Source organism: Rhinatrema bivittatum, chromosome 11, assembly GCF_901001135.1.
Source record: "Rhinatrema bivittatum chromosome 11, aRhiBiv1.1, whole genome shotgun sequence".
In the NCBI taxonomy this organism is placed as follows: Eukaryota; Metazoa; Chordata; class Amphibia; order Gymnophiona; family Rhinatrematidae; genus Rhinatrema; species Rhinatrema bivittatum.
The window spans coordinates 25525968-25545708 of NC_042625.1; the positions used below are offsets into that span (position 1 = coordinate 25525968).

A 19741-nucleotide genomic window follows, 5' to 3' on the forward strand; every position below is an offset into this window, starting at 1 on the left:
TCCAGCTCCTCTTACTCCCAGGGATAACAGCAGCTTTCTTTAGTCTACCTGGCTAATAATGTGGATCTATCCAAACCTCTTTTAAACCCTGCTGTGCTAGTTGCCTTGATCACGTCCTCTGGCAACAGACTCCACGGCTTGACAGCGCGCCGAGTGAAAAAGGACTTTCTACAATCTGTTTGGAATCTGCTGGTTGTTAGTTTCATGGAGTGCCTCCTTGTTTTAGTATTATTTAAGGGGATAAATAACCATCCGCCCATTCATGATTTTATAAGCTTCTATCATGTCCCCTTCTCACCCATCTTTTTTCCAAGCTAAAGAGCATTGCCTCTCATCATAGGAGAGATGTTCCATCCCCTTTATCATTTTTGTCACCCTCCTCTGCACCTTTTCAAGTTCCGCTGTCTTTATTGAAATGGGGTGACCAGAACTGCACACAGTATTCAAGGTGCAGCCACGCCATGGCTCTACAGAGGCTATATGATATTTTTTGTTTCATTCTCCCCTCCTTTTTGGAGCATTCCTGTTACGGCTATGGCTACTGTGCAACTGCCTCACCACCAGGGGTCCTTCTAGAGCAGGCTCTCCGGGCTGGCCCAATCCATCTGCTCTATGTCCTGGATATTCCTTTATAGCCCTGCCTACCCTAGACTCCAGTGCTTCGGCATCGAGCTCGTTTGGGCTCCCTGCTCTAGCCTCCTCCTTGCTGTGTGTGGCCTTCTGCCTTGCTGTGCGTGTGGCCTTCGGGCCTTCTGCCTTGCCTTGCAGTGCGTGTGGCCTTCGGGCCTTCTGCCTTACCTTGCTGTGTATGTGTGGCCTTTGGGTCTTCTGCCTTACCTTGCTGTGTATGTGTGGCCTTTGGGCCTTCTGCCTTGCTGTGTGTGCGTGGCCTTAGAGTCCTCTGCCTTGCTGTGTGTGCGTGGCCTTCGGGCCCTCTGTCTTGCTATGTGTGTTGCCTTCAGGCTCTCTGTCTTGCTATAAGGTTCTGTTGACCCTGCCTGGACTTTGACACTGTTGCTTGCTGCCTGGCCTGACCCTGCCTGGACCTTTACCTTGGTTTGTCTGCCGCCTGCATGGACTTTGACTTTGTTCCTAGCCAGTACTCTGCTACTCTCATCACAGCCATCGCCCAGTTCCAGACACTCCTGCCTGCATCATTCCTTCTCAGCCATCATCGGAGACCTTCCAGCTATCCCTCTCTCTCTCCACCTGGAGTCACTCCTGAAGGTGGTGTTCACAACACCGGACCACTGCCTAAACGTCCTTAATTCGTCCTGCTATTTACGGAAACGCCATTTACGGTAAGCAAACTTGCTTTTTCCCAGCGATGGCAGGCTGAATTAGCCTGCTATCACAGGGACCCAAGCTCCCGGGTGGCGTCTAGATGTTTGTTTGTCGGTTAGGATGCCACCCTTAAATTTTTAAACAGTATAAAGTCTTATCTTTGTGTCATGGTTGACAGGATTGCCGAGCCCATGGCTGCATCAGAAGCGCTCTGCTGTTGTAAGCAGTAGTGCACAGTGAAAGTGTGTAAAGAAGACCAAGTGGCTGCTTTGCAAATGTCTATCAGCGATAGATATTTATTTATATATATTCCAATATTTAACTTCCTTGTTCTTATGTAAAAATTATTAATTGTTCTCTGTAAAGGCCATGCCTAAATGATAGTTTCGCTATCATAGTTTTAAGTTATTTGTAAACCGATACGATGTGCAAACGGTTGTCGGTATATAAAAGCTTCAAATAAATAAATAAACGTAACAATTCCTAACAGTCTATTTGCCTTTTTTGACTACCACCGTGCACTGAGGATTTCAATGTGTTGTCCACAAGGACTCCAAGGTCCCTTTCTTGGGTAGCGACTCCCAATACAGAACCCAGCACTGTGCACCTCTAGTTGGGATTATTTCTCCCTATGTGCATCACTTTGTACTTTTCCACATTACATTTTATCTGCCATTCAGTTGCCCAGTCTCACAAGGTCCTTTTGCAGTTCCTCGCACTCCGCTGCCATTTTAATAATTTTGTGCAAATCTGATCGCTCAGGTGTCGTTCCCTTTTCCAGATCATTTATGAATGTGTTAACAGCACAGGTCCCAGTACCATTCCCTGTGGTACTCCACTAACATCCTTTCTCCATTTAGAAGACTGACCATTTAGACCTGCCCTGTTTCTGGCCTTTGAACCAGTAACCTATCCACAATAGGACACTGCCTCCGACTCCATGACTTTGTAAGTTCCTGAGGAGTCTCTCACGGGGGACTTTATCAAATTCCTTCTGAAAATCCAAATACACTATATCAACCAGCTCACCTTTATCTACGTGCTTATTTACACCTTCAAAACATTCTAAAAGACTGGTAAGACAATTTCTCCTTGATAAAAATATGTTGACAATTTTCCATTAAGCCATGTCTACTGTATCTGTATGGGCAGTGATTTTGTTTTTAAGAATGGCTTCTACCATGAAGTACATTCAAATAAGCAATATATTTTCATACTTTGCAACACCATTGTTTCATATTCAGTTTGTATATTCAATTTGTCATTGGTTCTGTTCCACTAGATCTTATTCCACTTATCTCACACTGATGAGCTGTAACAATAACCCATCTTGGGGGGCCAAAACTAACTGCATGAATAGAAGAGGGGCTGCGGTTAAATGCTGACGCCTGCTGTACACAGAAGGGACTCGTGTGTATTTTTGTACAGCACTGCATATGTCAAGTGACACTATGGAATAGGGGCAGAGCTAGAACTGAATTTTTTTGGGGCCCAAGGTTAACTTGGTGAGGCGCTGTGCTAGCCTCCTGCCCCGCCTCCCTATCCTTACCTCATTCTATGTGGACCTTTATGGCAGAGGCTTCAAAACTCTTGAATTTCTGGCAGCACTCCATGACGGTAACTTTCTGTGTGTATGTTGGCGTGCGCATAGGCACGTGGCAATTTTATAAAATGCGCATGTTATAAAACAGCCCAGGTGCACATATATGTGTGTGTGTCCAATTTTAAGCTTGTGTGTACCCGGCGGTGAAAATCGGTTTCAGCTGCGTGAATTTTATAACAGGCGCGCGCGTCCGTGCCATGACCAGTTTCACCAGTTCCTCCACCAGTTTGCCCAGTCTAGGGCTAGGTCCTCCAAATCACCCTGGTTTTGTTAGCTTGCACTCCCCCCCCCCCCCCCATTTAACCCAGACCCTCAAACACTTCAGAGATACCTGGAAATAGTTTTATTACGACTTACACCTCCTCAATAGCAGAAGGAAAGTTATGCTGCACCGGTCCTGGGTGTGCGCCCAGACGCATACGTACTTGTGCACGTCTACTGACCCTGCCCCAGAACGCCCACACCCCACCCCAAAGTGAGATGTTCATGCACTGGGACTTGTAAATGCATGAGGGTGGCTTTTAAAATCAGGTAGACACTCACATGTCCTACATGTATGCTTATCTCCTAAGTATCAATATATGTGAGCGAGCCTAGCACAGGTGGGGAAAAAGGATTGTGAGAAAGCATTCAGGGAAAACCTCATATAGTGCCTTGGATAGGCTACTGGTGCCTATATGGCTACTAATGGTCCAACCCCACAGTTGTGGATGTTGGATATGTTGTAATCATTGGTTACCCCAGATTGTGTGATGCTTTCATAATTTGTAAAGCTATCACTGAAGTCAGGTAGGAGTCCACAAATAGTGGATGTGCTGGTATACAATGTCGAGTTTTTACCAGTTTTAGCATGATGTCGGCACTGTGAACATTAATCTCAGTATTGTCATGAATACTTGGTTTGAAGTGGTCAATAATGTGTCTAGGATTGAGACTCTTTGCGCAGTGTGCGATATGGGTCTGCTGCATCCGGCCGATCTGACATTGCCAATGTCTTACCTTTTGCGCCTGCCTCTGGGCAGGTGCAAGTTGCGCGCACCGGCAGCCTGCCGGCACGCGATCCTCCAACACAGCGGCAAATGGCCACTGTGCCAAAGGCTTCTGGCTCCACCCCGGACCACCCCACCCCTTTTTTTTAAGGCCCCAGGACTTAGACGTGTCCCTGGGCTTTACGCATGTCGCCAGGCCTTTGTAAAATAGGCTCGGCACGCGAAACCCGATTTACGCGCATAGAGCTTTGAAAATCCGGCCCTAAGTCAACTTGACTAATAGCAATTTATGGATTTCTCCTCCAGGAACTTGTCCAAACCACTTTTAAACGCAGCTATGCGAATGTCCTTAACCATATCCTCTGGTAACGAACTCCACAACTTAACGGCCAGATTTTAACCCCCGCCCTCCACGCATAAAATCCGGCCTTTACGTGCGTGGCTGGGCCTTGTGCGCGCCAAGCTTATTTTCAAAAAGGCCCAGCCACGCACATAAAGGCCGGTATGCGCATATGTGCCGGCCTTCCTGCAAGGGGCAGGCCACGGGCCAGGACAGCGCCATTGTTCGCTGTCCCACCTGCCAGCGTGCACAACTTTCAGCTCAGGAGCTGAAGTAAGTTGCTCAACAAAGGTAAAGAAAAAAACCATTGGATTTAGGGGCTTAGGGAGGAGAGGATAGGGAAGTTGCCTTCCAGTCTGCTTAATTGGAATGGACTGGGAGGGAACTGGGGAAGGCCAGGATGTGTCGACGCGCGGGAATTGCCTATATCTTCCCCACCTTGCGTATGCTGCGCTCACATGCATGCGCAGATTACAAAACATGCCAGCTTGCGCATGTTATAAAATCAGCGCGTCTTTGTGTGCACGCCGGGAAGTGCAAGCACATGGATGCGCACGCACCTTAGAAAATCTAATCCCAATTGTGCATGGAGTGAAAACATTTTTTTCCCCATTTATTTTAAATGTGCTTGTGAGGGAGTGTACAGGAATCTACTTCAAACCATCTTAAGCCACAGCTATCTGGCCATGTAGTCCATAAGGAGGGGTTCTGTGTGAAGAGAGGCTCCCCTCACCATACTATTAAGGAGTTAGGTCCCAGAAGGGTTAGCACAGGCAGGAACCCATTATATGCAAAGACTTGCTATGTTTAATGTTTGAGTACTGCCAGAACTGCAAGGTGCTACAACCCAAGAAAGAGATCTAGGTGTCATAGTGGATAACACATTGACATCGTCAGTTCAGTGTGCTGCGGCAGTCAAAAAAGCAAACAGAATGTTGGGAATTATTAGAAAGGGAATGATGAATAAAACAGAAAATGTTATAATTGCCTCTGTATCGCTCCATGGTGAGACCGCACCTTGAATACTGTGTACAATTCTGGTCGCCGCATCTCAAAAAAAGATATAATTGCGATGGAGAAGGTACAGAGAAGGGCAACCAAAATGATAAGGGGAATGGAACAACTCCCCTATGGGGAAAGACTAAAGAGGTTAGGACTTTTCAGCTTTGAGAAGAGACGACTGAGGGGGGATATGATAGAGGTGTTTAAAATCATGAGAGGTCTAGAACGGGTAGATGTGAATCAGTTATTTACTCTTTCGGATAGTAGAAAGACTAGGGGGCACTCCATGAAGTTAGCATGGGTCACATTTAAAACTAATCAGAGAAAGTTCTTTTTTACTCAACGCACAATTAAACTCTGGAATTTGTTGCCAGAGGATGTGGTTAGTGCAGTTAGTATAGCTGTGTTTAAAAAAGGATTGGATAAGTTCTTGGAGGAGAAATCCATTACCTGCTATTAAGTTCACTTAGAGAATAGCCACTGCCATTAGCAATGGTTACATGGAATAGACTTAGTTTTTGGGTACTTGCCAGGTTCTTATGGCCTGGATTGGCCACTGTTGGAAACAGGATGCTGGGCTTGATGGACCCTTGGTCTGACCCAGTATGGCATTTTGTTATGTCCTTATGTGAGCTGCATTATTTTTTGTTTTGCTTTTCTCTGTAAATAAAATTTCATATAAGGAAACAGCTAGAGTCTGCTTTCTTTTTCCCACTGGCTGTTTCCCTAAGCCACGACTGCCCAAGTTATCACACATGGTGGTAGCAGTGGGATTTTCTTGCCTAAGCGGGAAGCACAGACAGAAACCAACAGCCACAGCAGAAAAAAAATAAAATGGAAAAAACCCCAAAAAAACCCCAACCACCTACAGAATCTTTTTTTCCTGGGACCTCACTGTTCCACTTACCCAGCCTATGTTTCAGCAGACCAAAGCGGCTGCCTGTGCAGTCTGAGTTTAAGCAGTAAGTAAGGGCTGGACAGGCCAGGGGTTTTTTTTTGTTTTTTTTAATTCCCCTCTCTTTCCCTTGAAGAGAGATACAGTTTGGAGACAGCTCAGAAAGCAGGAAAGATGGAGCAAGTGATACAGATCCTTATTACAGGGTATCAGCAACTAAATAAAGCCCTACAAACTCAAAATGACCAGCAGCAGGCACTGCGAGAACAAATAATACAGCAAAACATAGTGCTAACTCAGGCAGCACAGGCCGTACAGACCACTGTGACTAGGCCACCTCCCTTCTTACTAGTACTACTTAAGATGACCCCAAGAGAAGACTCCCGACTATTTCCTGAAAAACTTTGAACATACAGTTAGACTGACAGGCTGGCTAGAAGATAGGTGGACCACCTATCTGGGGAATCTACTCACTGGGAGTAGTCAAGATGCCTTCCAAACAGCAAATCCGGAAGGCAGGGCCACGTACCAGGAAATCAAGACCACCATTCTAGAGAGAGCAGGACTCCTCTCAGAAGCCTACTGACAGCAATTTCAGTGGAGAGTTCTTCAAGCTGGGGAAAACCCAAGAAACCTATTCCACAGAGTCAAAAGATGCTGTGCCCAGAAGGGAAGACCGGGGTGGAGGTAGCCAAAGCAGTTCTGCTGGAACAGTTCCTAGACAGCCTAGAATGATCTATGCAGTAATGGGCCTGCCAACACCCAAACCTTACGCATGAAAAGGCATTGGAAGTAGCGGAGGCCTATTACCAGGCCCAGACCAAGGGATGATGGCGTCCTAAGAGCCAGAAGCCTCAATAACCAATAGCACAGATCTTGCAGGACTTTTTAATTCAACCGCCATGTTAAAATCTGGAATTTGTTGCCAGAGGATGTGGTTAGTGCAGTTATTGTAGCTGGGTTCAAAAAAGGTTTGGATAAGTTCTTGGAGGAGAAGTCCATTACTTGCTATTAATTGAGTTGACTTAGAAAATAGCCACTGCTATTACTAGCAACAGTAACATGAAATAGACTTAGTTTTTGGGTATTTGCCAGGTTCTTATGGCCTGGATTGGCCACTGTTGGAAACAGGATGCTGGGTTTGATGGACCCTTGGTCTGACCCAGTATGGCATGCTCTTAAAGTTATGGGCCCAGAAAACAGCAAGGTAGGCAATCAAACAACGCCGTGAGGATAACAAAGAATAGATGCCCAAGGGTCTTTTTCCAAATCTTTAATTGGTGGAGACGTATGTGATTAATTTAAAGGGCATTTTTAATTAATCACATACGTCTCCACCAATTAAAGATTTGGAAAAAGACCCTTGGGCATCTATTCTTTGTTGTTATCCTCATGATGTTCTTAAAGTTAGCCACCCCAGGCGCCCGAACATCAAGCCTGTAATGCCTTGCAAATGTATGCAAGGACATCCATGAGGCCGCCCTGCAGATCTCATGTGGTGAAATCTGCTGGCATTCAGCCCAAGAAGCGGCCTGAGATTTATTTTTATTTATTATTTTATATACCGACATTTATCTCAATTGAGATATCACACCAGTTTACAGTCAGGTACTATAGGTATTTCTCTACCCCCCAGAGGGCTCACAATGTAAGGTTTTTGTATCTGAGGCAATGGAGGGTAAAGTGACTTGCCCAAGGTCACAAGAAGCAACAGCAGGACTTGAACCCTGGTCTCCTGGTTCATAGTCCACTGCTCTAACCACTAGGCTATTCCTCCTCCTGTCGAGTGTGCCCGAAGACCTTTAGATAAAGGCCAACCACGGAGTAAATAAGCCAAATTGATAGCTTCCTTCAACCACCGGCCGATGGTAGTCTTAGAGGCCATGTTACCTCTCTTTGGCCCACTCCAGAGCACAAAGAGATGGTCCGAGACTCAAAATCCATTAGTAACCTCCAGATAGCATAGAAGAGCCCTGTGAACATCCAATTTCTGCAAATCCTGTGAAAGAGGGTCCGACCTATCCAGATCGGAGAACGACGGAAGCTCCACAGATTGATTCAAATGGAAAGAAGTAACTACCTTAGGCAGAAACGAAGGAACTGTGCGCAAGGAGACACCAGAATCTGAGATCTTCAAGAAAGGGTCTCTACAGGACAACACTTGAAGCTCGGAAACCCTATGAGCCGAAGTTACTGCCACCAGAAAGACCACTTTCAACGTTAAGTCCTTCAAAGTCGCCCTTTTTAAGGGTTCAAAGGGCGGAGCACACAGAGCTTTGAGAACTAAGTTCAGATTCCAAGACGGACAAGGAGAGCTCACTGGAGGACGCAAATGCCTCTCTCCCTTAAGGAAACGATAAACATCCGGATGCGCAGCCAACGCTACGCCCTCTACAGTACCGCATAAGGAACCAAGAGCTGCCACTTGGACGCGCAAGGAACTACAAGATAATCCTTTAGCTAAACCTGCCTGAAGGAAACCTAGGATATCCGACACAGTTGCACGAATGGGCACAATCTCCTGAGCCACACACCATGATTTGAACCTCTTCCAGATCCGAACATAAGACAAATAGGTAGAAGTCTTATGCGATCGCAAGTGAGTAGTGACCACCGCATCGAATAGCCTTTGCCCCTCAGACGCTGCCTCTCAAAAGCCATGCTGCTAGACAGAAGTGATCGACCTGGTCGAAACAGACGGGTCCCTGATGAAGGTGGTTTGGGATCGAGGGAAAACAGAGGGCCGTCCACTACCAAAGGGAGAAAATCCGCGAACCATGGCCTGCGCGGCCACTCGGGAGCTACCAAGATCACCTCCGCCGGGTGTCCTATGCGCCTGAGCACCTTGCCGATCAGAGGCCAAGGAGGGAACACGTACAGTAGAACTTCGTTGGCCAGGGAAGAACTAGAGCATCCACTCCTTCCACTCCTGTGTCCCTGCAGCGAGCAAAGAAGCACGGAGCCTTGGAATTTTTGAACGTCGCCATCAGATCATTGTGGGGGACGCCTCTCCTGTTGTAGAGGAGTTGGAAGGCTTTGTCCGCCAGCTCCCATTCACCGGGATCGAGATGATGCAGACTTAGAAAGTCCGCGTGAACGTTGTCCACCCCTGCTATGTGGGATGCAGCTATGCCGAGGAGATGCTGCTCCGCCTAGTCTACTAGCAGGCAAGCTTCTTCTGCCACTGGATGACTTTTGGTGCCTCCCTGTCGATTGATGTAAGCCACTGTGGTCACGTTGTCTGATAACACCCTGACCAAATTCCCCTCGATCAACGGGAGGAACGCCTACAGCGCTAGGCGGACTGCTCTGGTCTCTAGACGATTGATGGACCATCGAGATTCTTCCGGAGTCCCCTGCACAGAGTTCCGCAGGCAAACTGCACCCCAGCCTGAGAGGCTGGCATCAGTGGTCACCACCGTCCAATCCGGAACCACCAACGGGATTCCTCTGGTCAAATTGTCCGTGATCAGCCACCAATGTAGACTGGCACGAGCGGAATCAGTCAGAGGCAGGTACTGATGGAACTGCTCGGAGATCGGGCTCCAGCAGGAAAGTAAAGCCGCATATGAGCGAAGGCCCAGGGAACCAACTCTAAAGTAGAGGTCATAGATCCTAGCACTTGTAAATAATCCCAAACCTTGGGTCGGCGCTTGAAGAGCAATGACTGTACCTGCCCCTGCAACTTGGCAATCCTGTCAGGCGTGAGATAGACCCGTCCCTCCCGAGCGTCGAACAAAGCTCCCAAATACGCCAACAATTGGGAGGGGTTCAGGTAACTCTTGGCCATATTGACCACCCAGCCAAGCACCTTCAACAGCTGCAACACTCGCTGGATCGCTTCCAGGCAAAGAACTTCCCGACTTCGCCCGAATCAGCCAATCGTCCAAGTAGGGGTGCACTAACAACCCTTCTCTGTGAAGCTGTGCCTCCACTATCACCATGATCTTGGTGAAAGTTCTGGGCACCGTAGCGAGACCAAAGGGCAGAGCCTGAAACTGATAATGCTGACCCAGTATTGCAAATCTCAGGAACTGCTGATGATCCTTCCTGATTCCGATGTGCAGATACGCCTCTGAGATCCAGAGACGCTAGGAACTCTCCCGGATGCACGGCCGCAATCACCGACCGGAGCGTCTCCATGCGGAACCTTGGGATGCACAGGCATCTGTTTACCTGCTTTAAATCTAGAAGGGGACAGAAGGACTCCTCCTTTTTTGGTAACACGAAGTAGATGGAGTAACGGCCTGTGCATTGAGCCGAAGGAGGAACTGGAACAATGGCGCCCAGGTTGAGAAGACGTTGCACAGTCAGTTTTACCGCCTGACGTTTCATGTCATAGCCGCAAGGAGAGACTAGAAACTGTTGGTGTGGTCGGCGTGCAAAATCTAAAGCATAGCTGTCTCTTATCACAGATAGAACCCACCGGCATGCTCTCTTCTTCCCGCCCCCCCCCCCCCCGCGGCCCAGAAGAGGAAGTGGCAAGCATCGGGTGCGTGCGCGGGAAGAAGAGACCACGCTAGTGTGGTCAGCGTCGGTCCGACGAAAAGAAGACTGTGCAGCGCGGCTCGGAGGAAAATAAAGAAGAGCTTCAACCGCGGCCGATGGGACTCCTCCTCCGCGAGGGCTGAAAATGAAGATTAGCGTTGGGAGGAGGCTGCTGCTGCCACGAGTTCCCGGGGTTGGGGTGGGGGAGAGAGTGAATGAGCGAGCAAGTATGTGTGTTTGAGATCCTGTGTGTGTGAGTGAGAGATTGCATGTATGTGAATGATTGAGAGCCTGTATATGTGAAAGAGAGTATGTCTGTGATTGAGAGCCTGCCTGTGAGAGAGAGAGCATGAATGCAAGTTTACGATTGGGAACCTGTATGTGTAAGTTTGTGATTGAAAACCTGTTTGTGTGAAAGAGTTTGTGTGTATGATTGAAATCCTTTGTGTGTGAGAGAGATTATGTTTATGTATGATTAAGAGCCTGTGTGTATAAGTAAGAGAGAGCATGTGTGTCTGTGTGTGATTGAGAGCTGGTTTAGGTGATGGAGCATGTGAGTATGTGATTGAGAGCCTGTGTGTAAATGAGAGAAAGAGAGGACATGTTTGTAAGCATGTGAATGAGAGTCTGTGTGTGAGAGAAATAGACAGCATGTATTTATGTGACTGAAAGCCTGTGTGTGTGTGTAAGCGTGAAAAGATAGACAGCATGTGTGTAAATGTGTAATTAAGAGCCTATATAAGTGAGAGAGAAAAAGCATGTGTATATGTGAGTGACTGAGAGCATGTGTGTATAGGTGTGTAACTGAGAGCCAGTGTGAGAGAGAGCACTGGTATGTGACAGAGAGGAGAAAGTTCCAAGCAAACCACTCCTCCTCCTGCTAATTCAGAACAATCTCAGGACACCTGGATATCAAACGTTCCCAGGTATGCAGAGCAAAAAAATTTTTGTATTCTTATTATTTTTCATTACTGGGTCTTTGTGTCTGCTATTTTGAAATATTTTGTTGGTATCTGGAAATTTTTTATATGAGTTTTTAATTATTGAATATTCCACTCATCAGCTGTTTCGAAATATGTTCTTTTTGTTAGTACAGTTTTACTGCTGATGATTTTATATTTCTTGATTTGTTTTATAAGGATGGGTGATGTTTCTTTTTTCCTTTGTTACACTGCATACATAGACTCTGGCTTGTTGCAGTTTCCAATTCAGTTTTTTCTGCATGCTTCTAGTTATGTGTTTTGGTCTCTTTATTCTATGTTAGGTGAGGGTCAGCACGTGATTCAGGTGAGGTTTTCTGCTGGCGTGTAGTTTCTGTGTAGGACTCTATAGCAGCCTGACTTGGTCCGTTTTCCTAATAGGAGATGTATTGGTGTCTTAAGGCCTGGTGTAATATTTTCAGAGACTTATTGTACTTTAAAAGTGTGATCTTACATAAAATGCACACATTTACTTGTATTTAGTTTTAAACATATTGTATGACTCTCATGGAATTACATTTTAAAATATGTGGCGTTCATGGCTCTCTCAGCCAAAAAGGTTCCTGACCCCTGCTCTAGAGCCTCCTCAGGCAGAAGATAGAGCTTATCCGTAACCTTGAGCCCCATATCCAGGGTGTCCCATTCCCTGTAAAGCAAATCCGTCACCGAGAAATGGAAAGGGAAGGCAGTAGGTGGACCCCTCAGACCCAATAAAACCGGGTCCATAGACCCTAAGGACACCTGATCCTGAGTCGTTTCAATGCCCAACTCTTTCAAAATAGCTGGGATAAGAGGAGCAAGTTCATCCCTACGGAATAACCTGACTACCTTAAGGTAATCGCCATCCATGCCATGGGATTCTTGCACAGCACTCTGCTGCAGGTCCCCCTCACCCTCTACCTCCCTCGGGGGAGGGGTGGCCAGGTCCTGATCCTCTGGGTCCGGAGAAACATCTGAGGATGAAACAGAGTCGTCCTGAGGTGCCCGGGACCTTAAAGGGCGCTTATTCTTGGGGGCCTCCTGATCCAACCGGACTCTGGCCTGCTTTCTGGACTTAGGGGGCAAAGGGGAGGAACTCCTATCCCTGCCCTGTCTCTTAGCTGCTCTTTTGGCTCTAAAAGCCTTATGTAAAAACTTAACATAAACCGAATTAAAAGAGGAGGAATCCTCCTCCTCTGTAGGGGCCTCCCCCATCGAAGACGGCAGCGGTTCCGCTGATTTAGAGTCCCTCACGGGCAAACGCTGCTGCGACTGAGCCTGCGGCAAAATCCGATTCCCGACGCAGCCGGCCCTGCCGCACTGAAACTATCCAAGGTTCCCTTTGGCAGCGCTCAGCGGGAACGGGGCAAAAGAAATCACCGGCATCTCCCTGTACGTGCGGGTAACCGAAGAGATGCGCAGCATGACACCCCCCACCCCGGTAGTTTGTGAAGTGCCCTCACCTCCCGGCATGCAAGCAGAGCACAAATCACAAATCGTCCCCCGACAAACGAACACAGGCAGAGCCGCATGCTCTGCACGCCGACCTCCGTGGCATGTCGGGCCGTGAGAGGAAAGAGAAAATTCACTTTTCTATTTTTTTTTTTTAAAGCACCGATCGGGAGCGAAAATACTAAGAAACCACCGGCAGAGGGAAGGGAGAGTCAGAACACTAAGAAAAAGTTTCCCTTTTTTTTTTTTTTAAATTACTTGCCCAGTACAGGAAGGATCTTGCCGCTAGGTCTCCAGGGGTGAGTGAGCCGGGCTCCCCGGTGTCAACCCCTCAGCTGCTGAAGGAAGGCTATGGGGTCTTCACCCACAGCCGCAGCTGCCTCTGAAACCTTGAGGAACTGCTCTCCCCCTGGGAGGCTGATGAGATCCTTGCCATAGAAAAGCCCTTTTTTTTATCAATTAAGAACAAAAAGAATAGTCCATATTGAAATTGACCATCTAAACTAACTATCCACTATCCTAATCAAACACCAACTGTGGGTAAGCACTCCTAACACCTGCTGGAGACAGAGTAATACTGACAGGCTGTGTGGGTGGCACCCAGGTATATATGGCAGAGTCTGTCAGAACTTTCTCTGTCTCCACCTGCTGGTGCAGGGACAAAACCCAGGAGTCTGGACTGATCCGGGTACATACAGGGAATAGCGATTTCCTTCATTAGCTTATGATTTATATGTGAGAACACTAATCAAAGTGCAGACTTTTAGGTACACTGGAGGTAAAGGCCATGCACAAAAACTGAGCACACCTTATTACATCAGCCTGCAGTCCATGGGGCCGATGCAAAAAAAGAACACTGAAAAGCTGGCGCTGAATACTCAGTGCTCGCTTTCCTAGCATGCACCCAGGCACCTCTCCTGTGGCACCATGCAATATTTAAGTTAGGGTTCATGTTGTCAAGGAGCCCACAAGCGATCGGCTGTCAGTAGCCGTTCGCCAGTTAGGAAAACAGATGCCGAATTTATTGGCGTCTATTTTCCTAATCTGTGCACAGCCATGGATTCGGTAAATGGACGCTTGTTAACTGAGCGTCCGTTTCCCGAACCTGTCTGCCGGCACTATTTTTTAAACTTTTTTTTTTTTTTAAAGTTTTCCTTCCTCCTACTCAATATTGCAAGGATATTAAATAGGAGGATGTACAGAAAAGCAGTATTTTCTACTTTTCTGTAAAACTTTTGGGAGTGCTCAGCTGCATCATAAGCTCTAGGCAGGCATTAATTTCTGAGCACAAAACTGCGTTTTAGAGGCACCTTTTTTTTGGATTTCAGGTGATTAACTAATAGCCTCATCAACATGCATTTGCACGTGTTGAGCAGTATTAATTTCGCCATGTGTTGGACATGGTAGCACCTCCACAACCCGCGTCCAACTGCGAGTTAAACCGTGCACTGCATCGGCCCCCATGTTACGGTGGCCAACTTACTCCCTCAACCGTCCAGTCTGATCCAGGAATGGTTTTACCCCATTGCATGCATGAAGTTGACGTTCTATTTAAGGGATATCAATGAGACAATCAGAATTTAGGCATGAGGTAAATACACAATAAAGGGAAAATACCAGGACTGGTTCGCCTAGAGCTGAGTGGCAACCCAAATTCCATGTCGGATTTTCAGGATATCCACAACAAGAGGAAGGAGCTATATGTGCATGTATTAAACCCAGTTTATGCTTGTTTATTTTAGCACATTCCCTCTAGATATCCCGGGGATGAATACAAGTTTATGGCGGGTCACTAGCGCTACACGTTGTGCTCTAGCCCCACCCAGCTTTGTCTTCACTTCCGGGTGCCTGTCCTAGACATCACGTGCTTGGGCAAAAGCAACCGCCTCTACCAGCACGTCTCGGACCTTTCATCGTTTTGCTCTTCTTCCGTTTATCATCGCCACCATGGGTTTTGTCCGCGCCGAGCCTGTCTCATCTCTGCCGATTGTTTTCTTTTTCTCGTTAATCCTGCAGTGCAGCAGTGCTTTGCACACTAAAGGCGCTCTACCTCTGGATACCATCACTTTCTACAAGGTAAAAAGTGTTTATTCGCCTTTTAAGTTTGCGGGATTCACGCGAACGGGTTGATCACTTTTTGGCCATTTTGAGGATTTTTTTTTTTTACTGTTTAAAAAAACCCAACAAAACAACTTATAACATCTCCCCCGAGTTACACACATGCGTGCGGCCTGCTCTGTCTAACGGCCTCTTGTCCCATTTCACGGTAAGCACAGCTCCTCTATTCACCTTATTTTCGGTAACACGTGGGACCATACAGTGGCGGCACTTAACGCCCAATTCCTCCGTTGCAAAGGAACCCACTTTTTGTCTTTTTCCTCGCTTTCGAAGTTCACGCCATGGCCGCCTCGCAGCAGGGTTTGTAAGCATCAAGCTTTTTGTTTTCTTCCACGGTATTACACGGTTATAGTTTTATTCATGTAAAGCCCGCCCCCTCGACATGGCGGGAGCCAATAGGGAAGGGACAGCCCATCCCTGTGCCGGGTGGAGAAGGCGGGGACTGCTGACCAATCCAGGTGTCCAATTCATCCCGCCCGCACGCGCCGCGCGGGTGCCGGAAACTGGTTGCTGACGGCGACGGGATTGGCTGGGGAGTTCGCGCTTCGCTGGCGGAAACAGGAGACGCTGTTGAGCGCGACCGTCCGCAGGTCTAGAAGCAGAAATGCACCTGCGCCGGGAGAGAACCGTTAAGCGAAACTCGGCGACAACAGCAGCGTCTGTAGCTACTGCCGGACGGTTTGGAAGGAGACTGCAAATTTGGGTCACGGCTGAGCGTCAGCCGCCAAGGAAGGGGCTGCTGGGCTGGCAACAATTACGTATAGTCTGGTGTAGAACTGCCAAAGCCATTTTCTTAAATAAATTTGACCCGTAGGATGGTGCCAATAAAGAAATAAGCTTAAAGGCAACAGTTTCAGAGAGCCTGGGAAGCTTTTTTTTTTTTTAAATAGCGCACCTCTAACTTGTTGGGCAATAGCGCAGTGGCTTGCAGGCCTTTGCAATACCGTGCGCTCAGGTGAGCCCACTCTTTAACCCGCTGTCGAGGTGGGTTAAATAGGCGCTAATCCACCCCCTAATGCAATAGGGGTATTAGCGCCTGTTTAACGCGCGAGGGGGGCGCAAAGAATGAGTTAAGGAGGCTAATACTCATTCACTCCAAATGCAAAAAGATAAATGTGAGTCTCAGATGCACATTTATTGCTCAGATATTTATGCCTGCCTGGAGCAGGTGTTAATAGCTGAGCGTATTGAAAAGAAGTACAGAAAAGCAGAAAAAAACTGCTTTTCTGTATTTCTTTTTTTAAAGTAAAAACAAAAATAACTTGGCAGACCGCCAAGTGATGAAGACGGATGCCGGTAAACTCTGTGTCTGTTTTCAGAACCGGCCGTCTGCCAGTAATGAAAATGGCTGCCAATAAACTCTGCGGCCGTTTTCATTACTGGCAGACAGGCCAGTTATGAAAACAGACTTCGGTCTTCAGAACCGGCAGCCACAGCGGGTCGTGCTAGGAAGGAGGCACTAAGGAGGTGCAAGTGACCCCCCCCTCAATTTTAATATTGCAAGGCGCCCCCCTTGCAGGCGCCATGCATGCATTAAGAAAGCGGGCGCTGAAAAGTCAGCGCCTGCTTTCCACAAAGATTTTTGCATCGGCCCCTTGGTGTCTGCAGGACTTACTTTGCAGACAAAAAGGAAGTGGAACTGTGGAGGGGGGTGTGATGATAGAGGCCAGGGTCAGGTGTGACCTTTACAAAGGGGCGCATCCAGGACCAGGCCTGAACTCACACACATACTCGAATCAAAGCCATTTGGCTGCCCTTGTCTCACAGTAAACAGCTGCAAAACGTTTGGATGTTCTCTGCTTCCTCCAAGGGCAGGGAGAGGATAAATAATCCATGCAACTATTGGCTCTGTTCTGTTTTCTCGGGGGAGTGAGAACTGAGATACACTGCCAGGTTGCTATGCTTTCTTGGGCCCCAGAAAAAGGTGTTACAACTCCATTCTGTGTTGTTCTGCCACAACTTAAATGCTCAACATGGACACAAAAAGGAGTGGAATCAGCGCAAGTTTTAAAGTTCTGAGCAATCCTGCCATTCATCAAGGCACTGTTGAAGCATTGACCATGGGCATGATTGCTCACTAGTTTCAGACTTATGCTAATTCAAACTCTTTTCGAGTCTGTTCGTTGCAGATTTTTTTTTTTTTTAAATTCTGCTTTTCATCACTTCAAAGCAGACCACATTCAGGTACTGTGGGTGTTTCCCTATCCCCAGAGGGCCTACAATCTAACAAGCAGGCTGATTGAGTACGGTGCGCTCAGGCTGAGCACACCGTTAGCCTCCGTTTTCCATGTGCTATTACCCCTTACTGTATAAACGCGTGTCCAACCCCCCCCCCCCCACCAAGACTAATAGCACCCTCAACATGCAAATGAGCCTATTAGTTAGTCCCGCGCGATACAGAAAGTAAAATGTGCAGCTAAGCCGCACATTTTACTCTCAGAAATTAATGCCTGCCCAAAGGCGATATTAAGTTGGAGGCCCCAAAAATAAAAAAAAATTAAAAATCTGCCCGCGGGTTGGAAAACAGATGCTCAGTTTTGCTGGCGTCCGTTTTCCGAACCCGTGGCTGTCAGCGGGTTCAACAACAGACACCGGTAAAATTAAGCTTTGGCTGTCAAACCCGCTGACAGCCTCCTTATTAGTGCGGGCCCTCATTTGCGTATAGAATCGCACGCCCAGGAGAGTGGGCGCTCGCCTTGGAGCGTCAGCTCTCCCACGCATTTTACTGAATCTGCCCGAAGGTCATTTATCAAATCGCATTAGGCCCCTAATGCCTGTGATAACGCATCGTGAAATGCTTATGCATATTTTAAAATTTTTCCCAAAAAAGGAGTTTGGGCAGAGTAAATTAAAATGAGGGGTGCTTAGCATTGTGTGTGCCAGCGTAACACACGTTATTGTGGGGTTTTTTTAATTTTTTAAATTTGATCTTTATTTTTTTAAATCATGACATAATACTGTCATTTACACTATTTGGATGTCTACTATCAAGTTTACAATACAGAAAATTATTTAAATCAAATGTTTCATATCATATAAATTCAATTATAGAAGGCAAAAATAAATTTAGACATTCTTTTAGACATCCTAACCCATGAAGTAGGAGGAATCAATATCTTAGCTGAGCATATATCAAAGCAATTTAAAACTAAATATATTAACTGGAAATTATAACCCCTATGTTCATTACTTTATGAATACCATTAATCAGAAAACATTTCCCCCAATAAATTCTTAGCCTCCAGGAATTTTTTTAGATCAGAGGGTTCATAATAGATATAATTTATATTATTCAATTTTATCATACATTTACTAGGGTATCATATTGTCATCTGAGCACCCACTCTGTCTGCTAATTGTTTTAAAGCCAAACATGTCTTTCTTCTAGTTTGTGTTGTCTTAGTTACATCTGGAAAAATCCAGATCTGTTGTTCATAATACTTTACAGATCTATTTCTCAAAAGCAATTTTAATACCATATCCCTATCTGATGGAAAAATAAATCTAACAAGTACAATTCCTCTCTTAAGAACCATCTCTTCATTTGACATTTCTAACAATTCTGTAACATTTAATGGTCCTTGTTGTTGTTGTTGCTGTTGATCTTGCTGTCCTGCTTGTTCTTTCTCTCTTCTCTCAGGTAGAAAGTATATTTTTGCCAGAGGCGGTGTCAATTCATTCGGTATTTTTAATACTGTACCCAGATATTGTTTAAATTGCTCTTGAACTGAAATTCCTGCAACCTGTGGAAAATTAATCACCCTCAGGTTTAAGTATCTCAGTTCATTTTCAATTTTCTCCATTTTTATATGACGTATCGAATCCCCTTGTATTAGGCTCGGCTGTATTTTCTCTATTTTTTAAATCCTCTGGTCTATATCCTGCATTTGCGTCTTTTGTGTCTCATTTTGTTGTTCAATATTTAACATTCTTTTATTCACATCTGTGACCACATTTGTAAGAGTGGTAATATACTTTTCCAAAGTCATTATAGCAGTCCAGTCATTATCTAACATTATTTTATAGGGTTTCTCGAATTTTGGGGGTAAAATGGGTTCTGACCCTAAGGCACCAACAGTATTCACACCCTTGTGTGTGTCTGTGCCTACTCCTTCATCCGCATCACAAAGTTCTACACCACCTCCTTCTTGTATTACCTTGTCCCGTTAAAGCAGAATTTAACTCAAAAATCTTTGATACAGATAGTCCACCGAGAGGGGGGGTGAAGGCATATTCGGTGCTCCCGGACTTAAAGATGTCAATGAGGCAGGTGACTCCTCTTTGTGCTCAACCAAAGGCTTCACAGTGCCGCCTCCTACGGGAGTAACTTCTGGGGCTGAGTTGAAAAATTTTTCAATTTTAGATTGGGAGGGGGTTACTGGGGAGGAAGTGATTGTTACCTTCCTCAGTTTCCCCTTCCTTTTCATATGGGGCATTTCTAAAATACCCAGGAAAAAAACCCAAGAAGAAATAAGTTTTCAACCCTAGCCAGTAAATTATACAGTTGATTCCACCAATGGCGGTTTCGGAGATAACATAACTTTAAAAGAAATCGCGTTCTTACTTACTTTTAGTGGAGGAGAAGAACTAATTACTTCAAAAAAACAGCGA

The 19741-nt window shown here is 46.3% G+C and overlaps 1 protein-coding gene across 1 annotated transcript in view; it reads left to right on the plus strand.

The window, feature by feature from the left end:
* Window positions 1-14822: 14822 nt before the first annotated feature.
* The window catches only part of ERP29 (endoplasmic reticulum protein 29), a 32031-nt gene continuing 27112 nt past the window's right edge, over window positions 14823-19741 (plus strand). Inside the window, exon 1 of the mRNA XM_029571088.1 lies at window positions 14823-15088. Coding sequence (XP_029426948.1) covers window positions 14960-15088 — 129 coding nt within the window. The 5' untranslated portion in view covers window positions 14823-14959. The remainder of the gene's footprint in view (window positions 15089-19741) is intronic.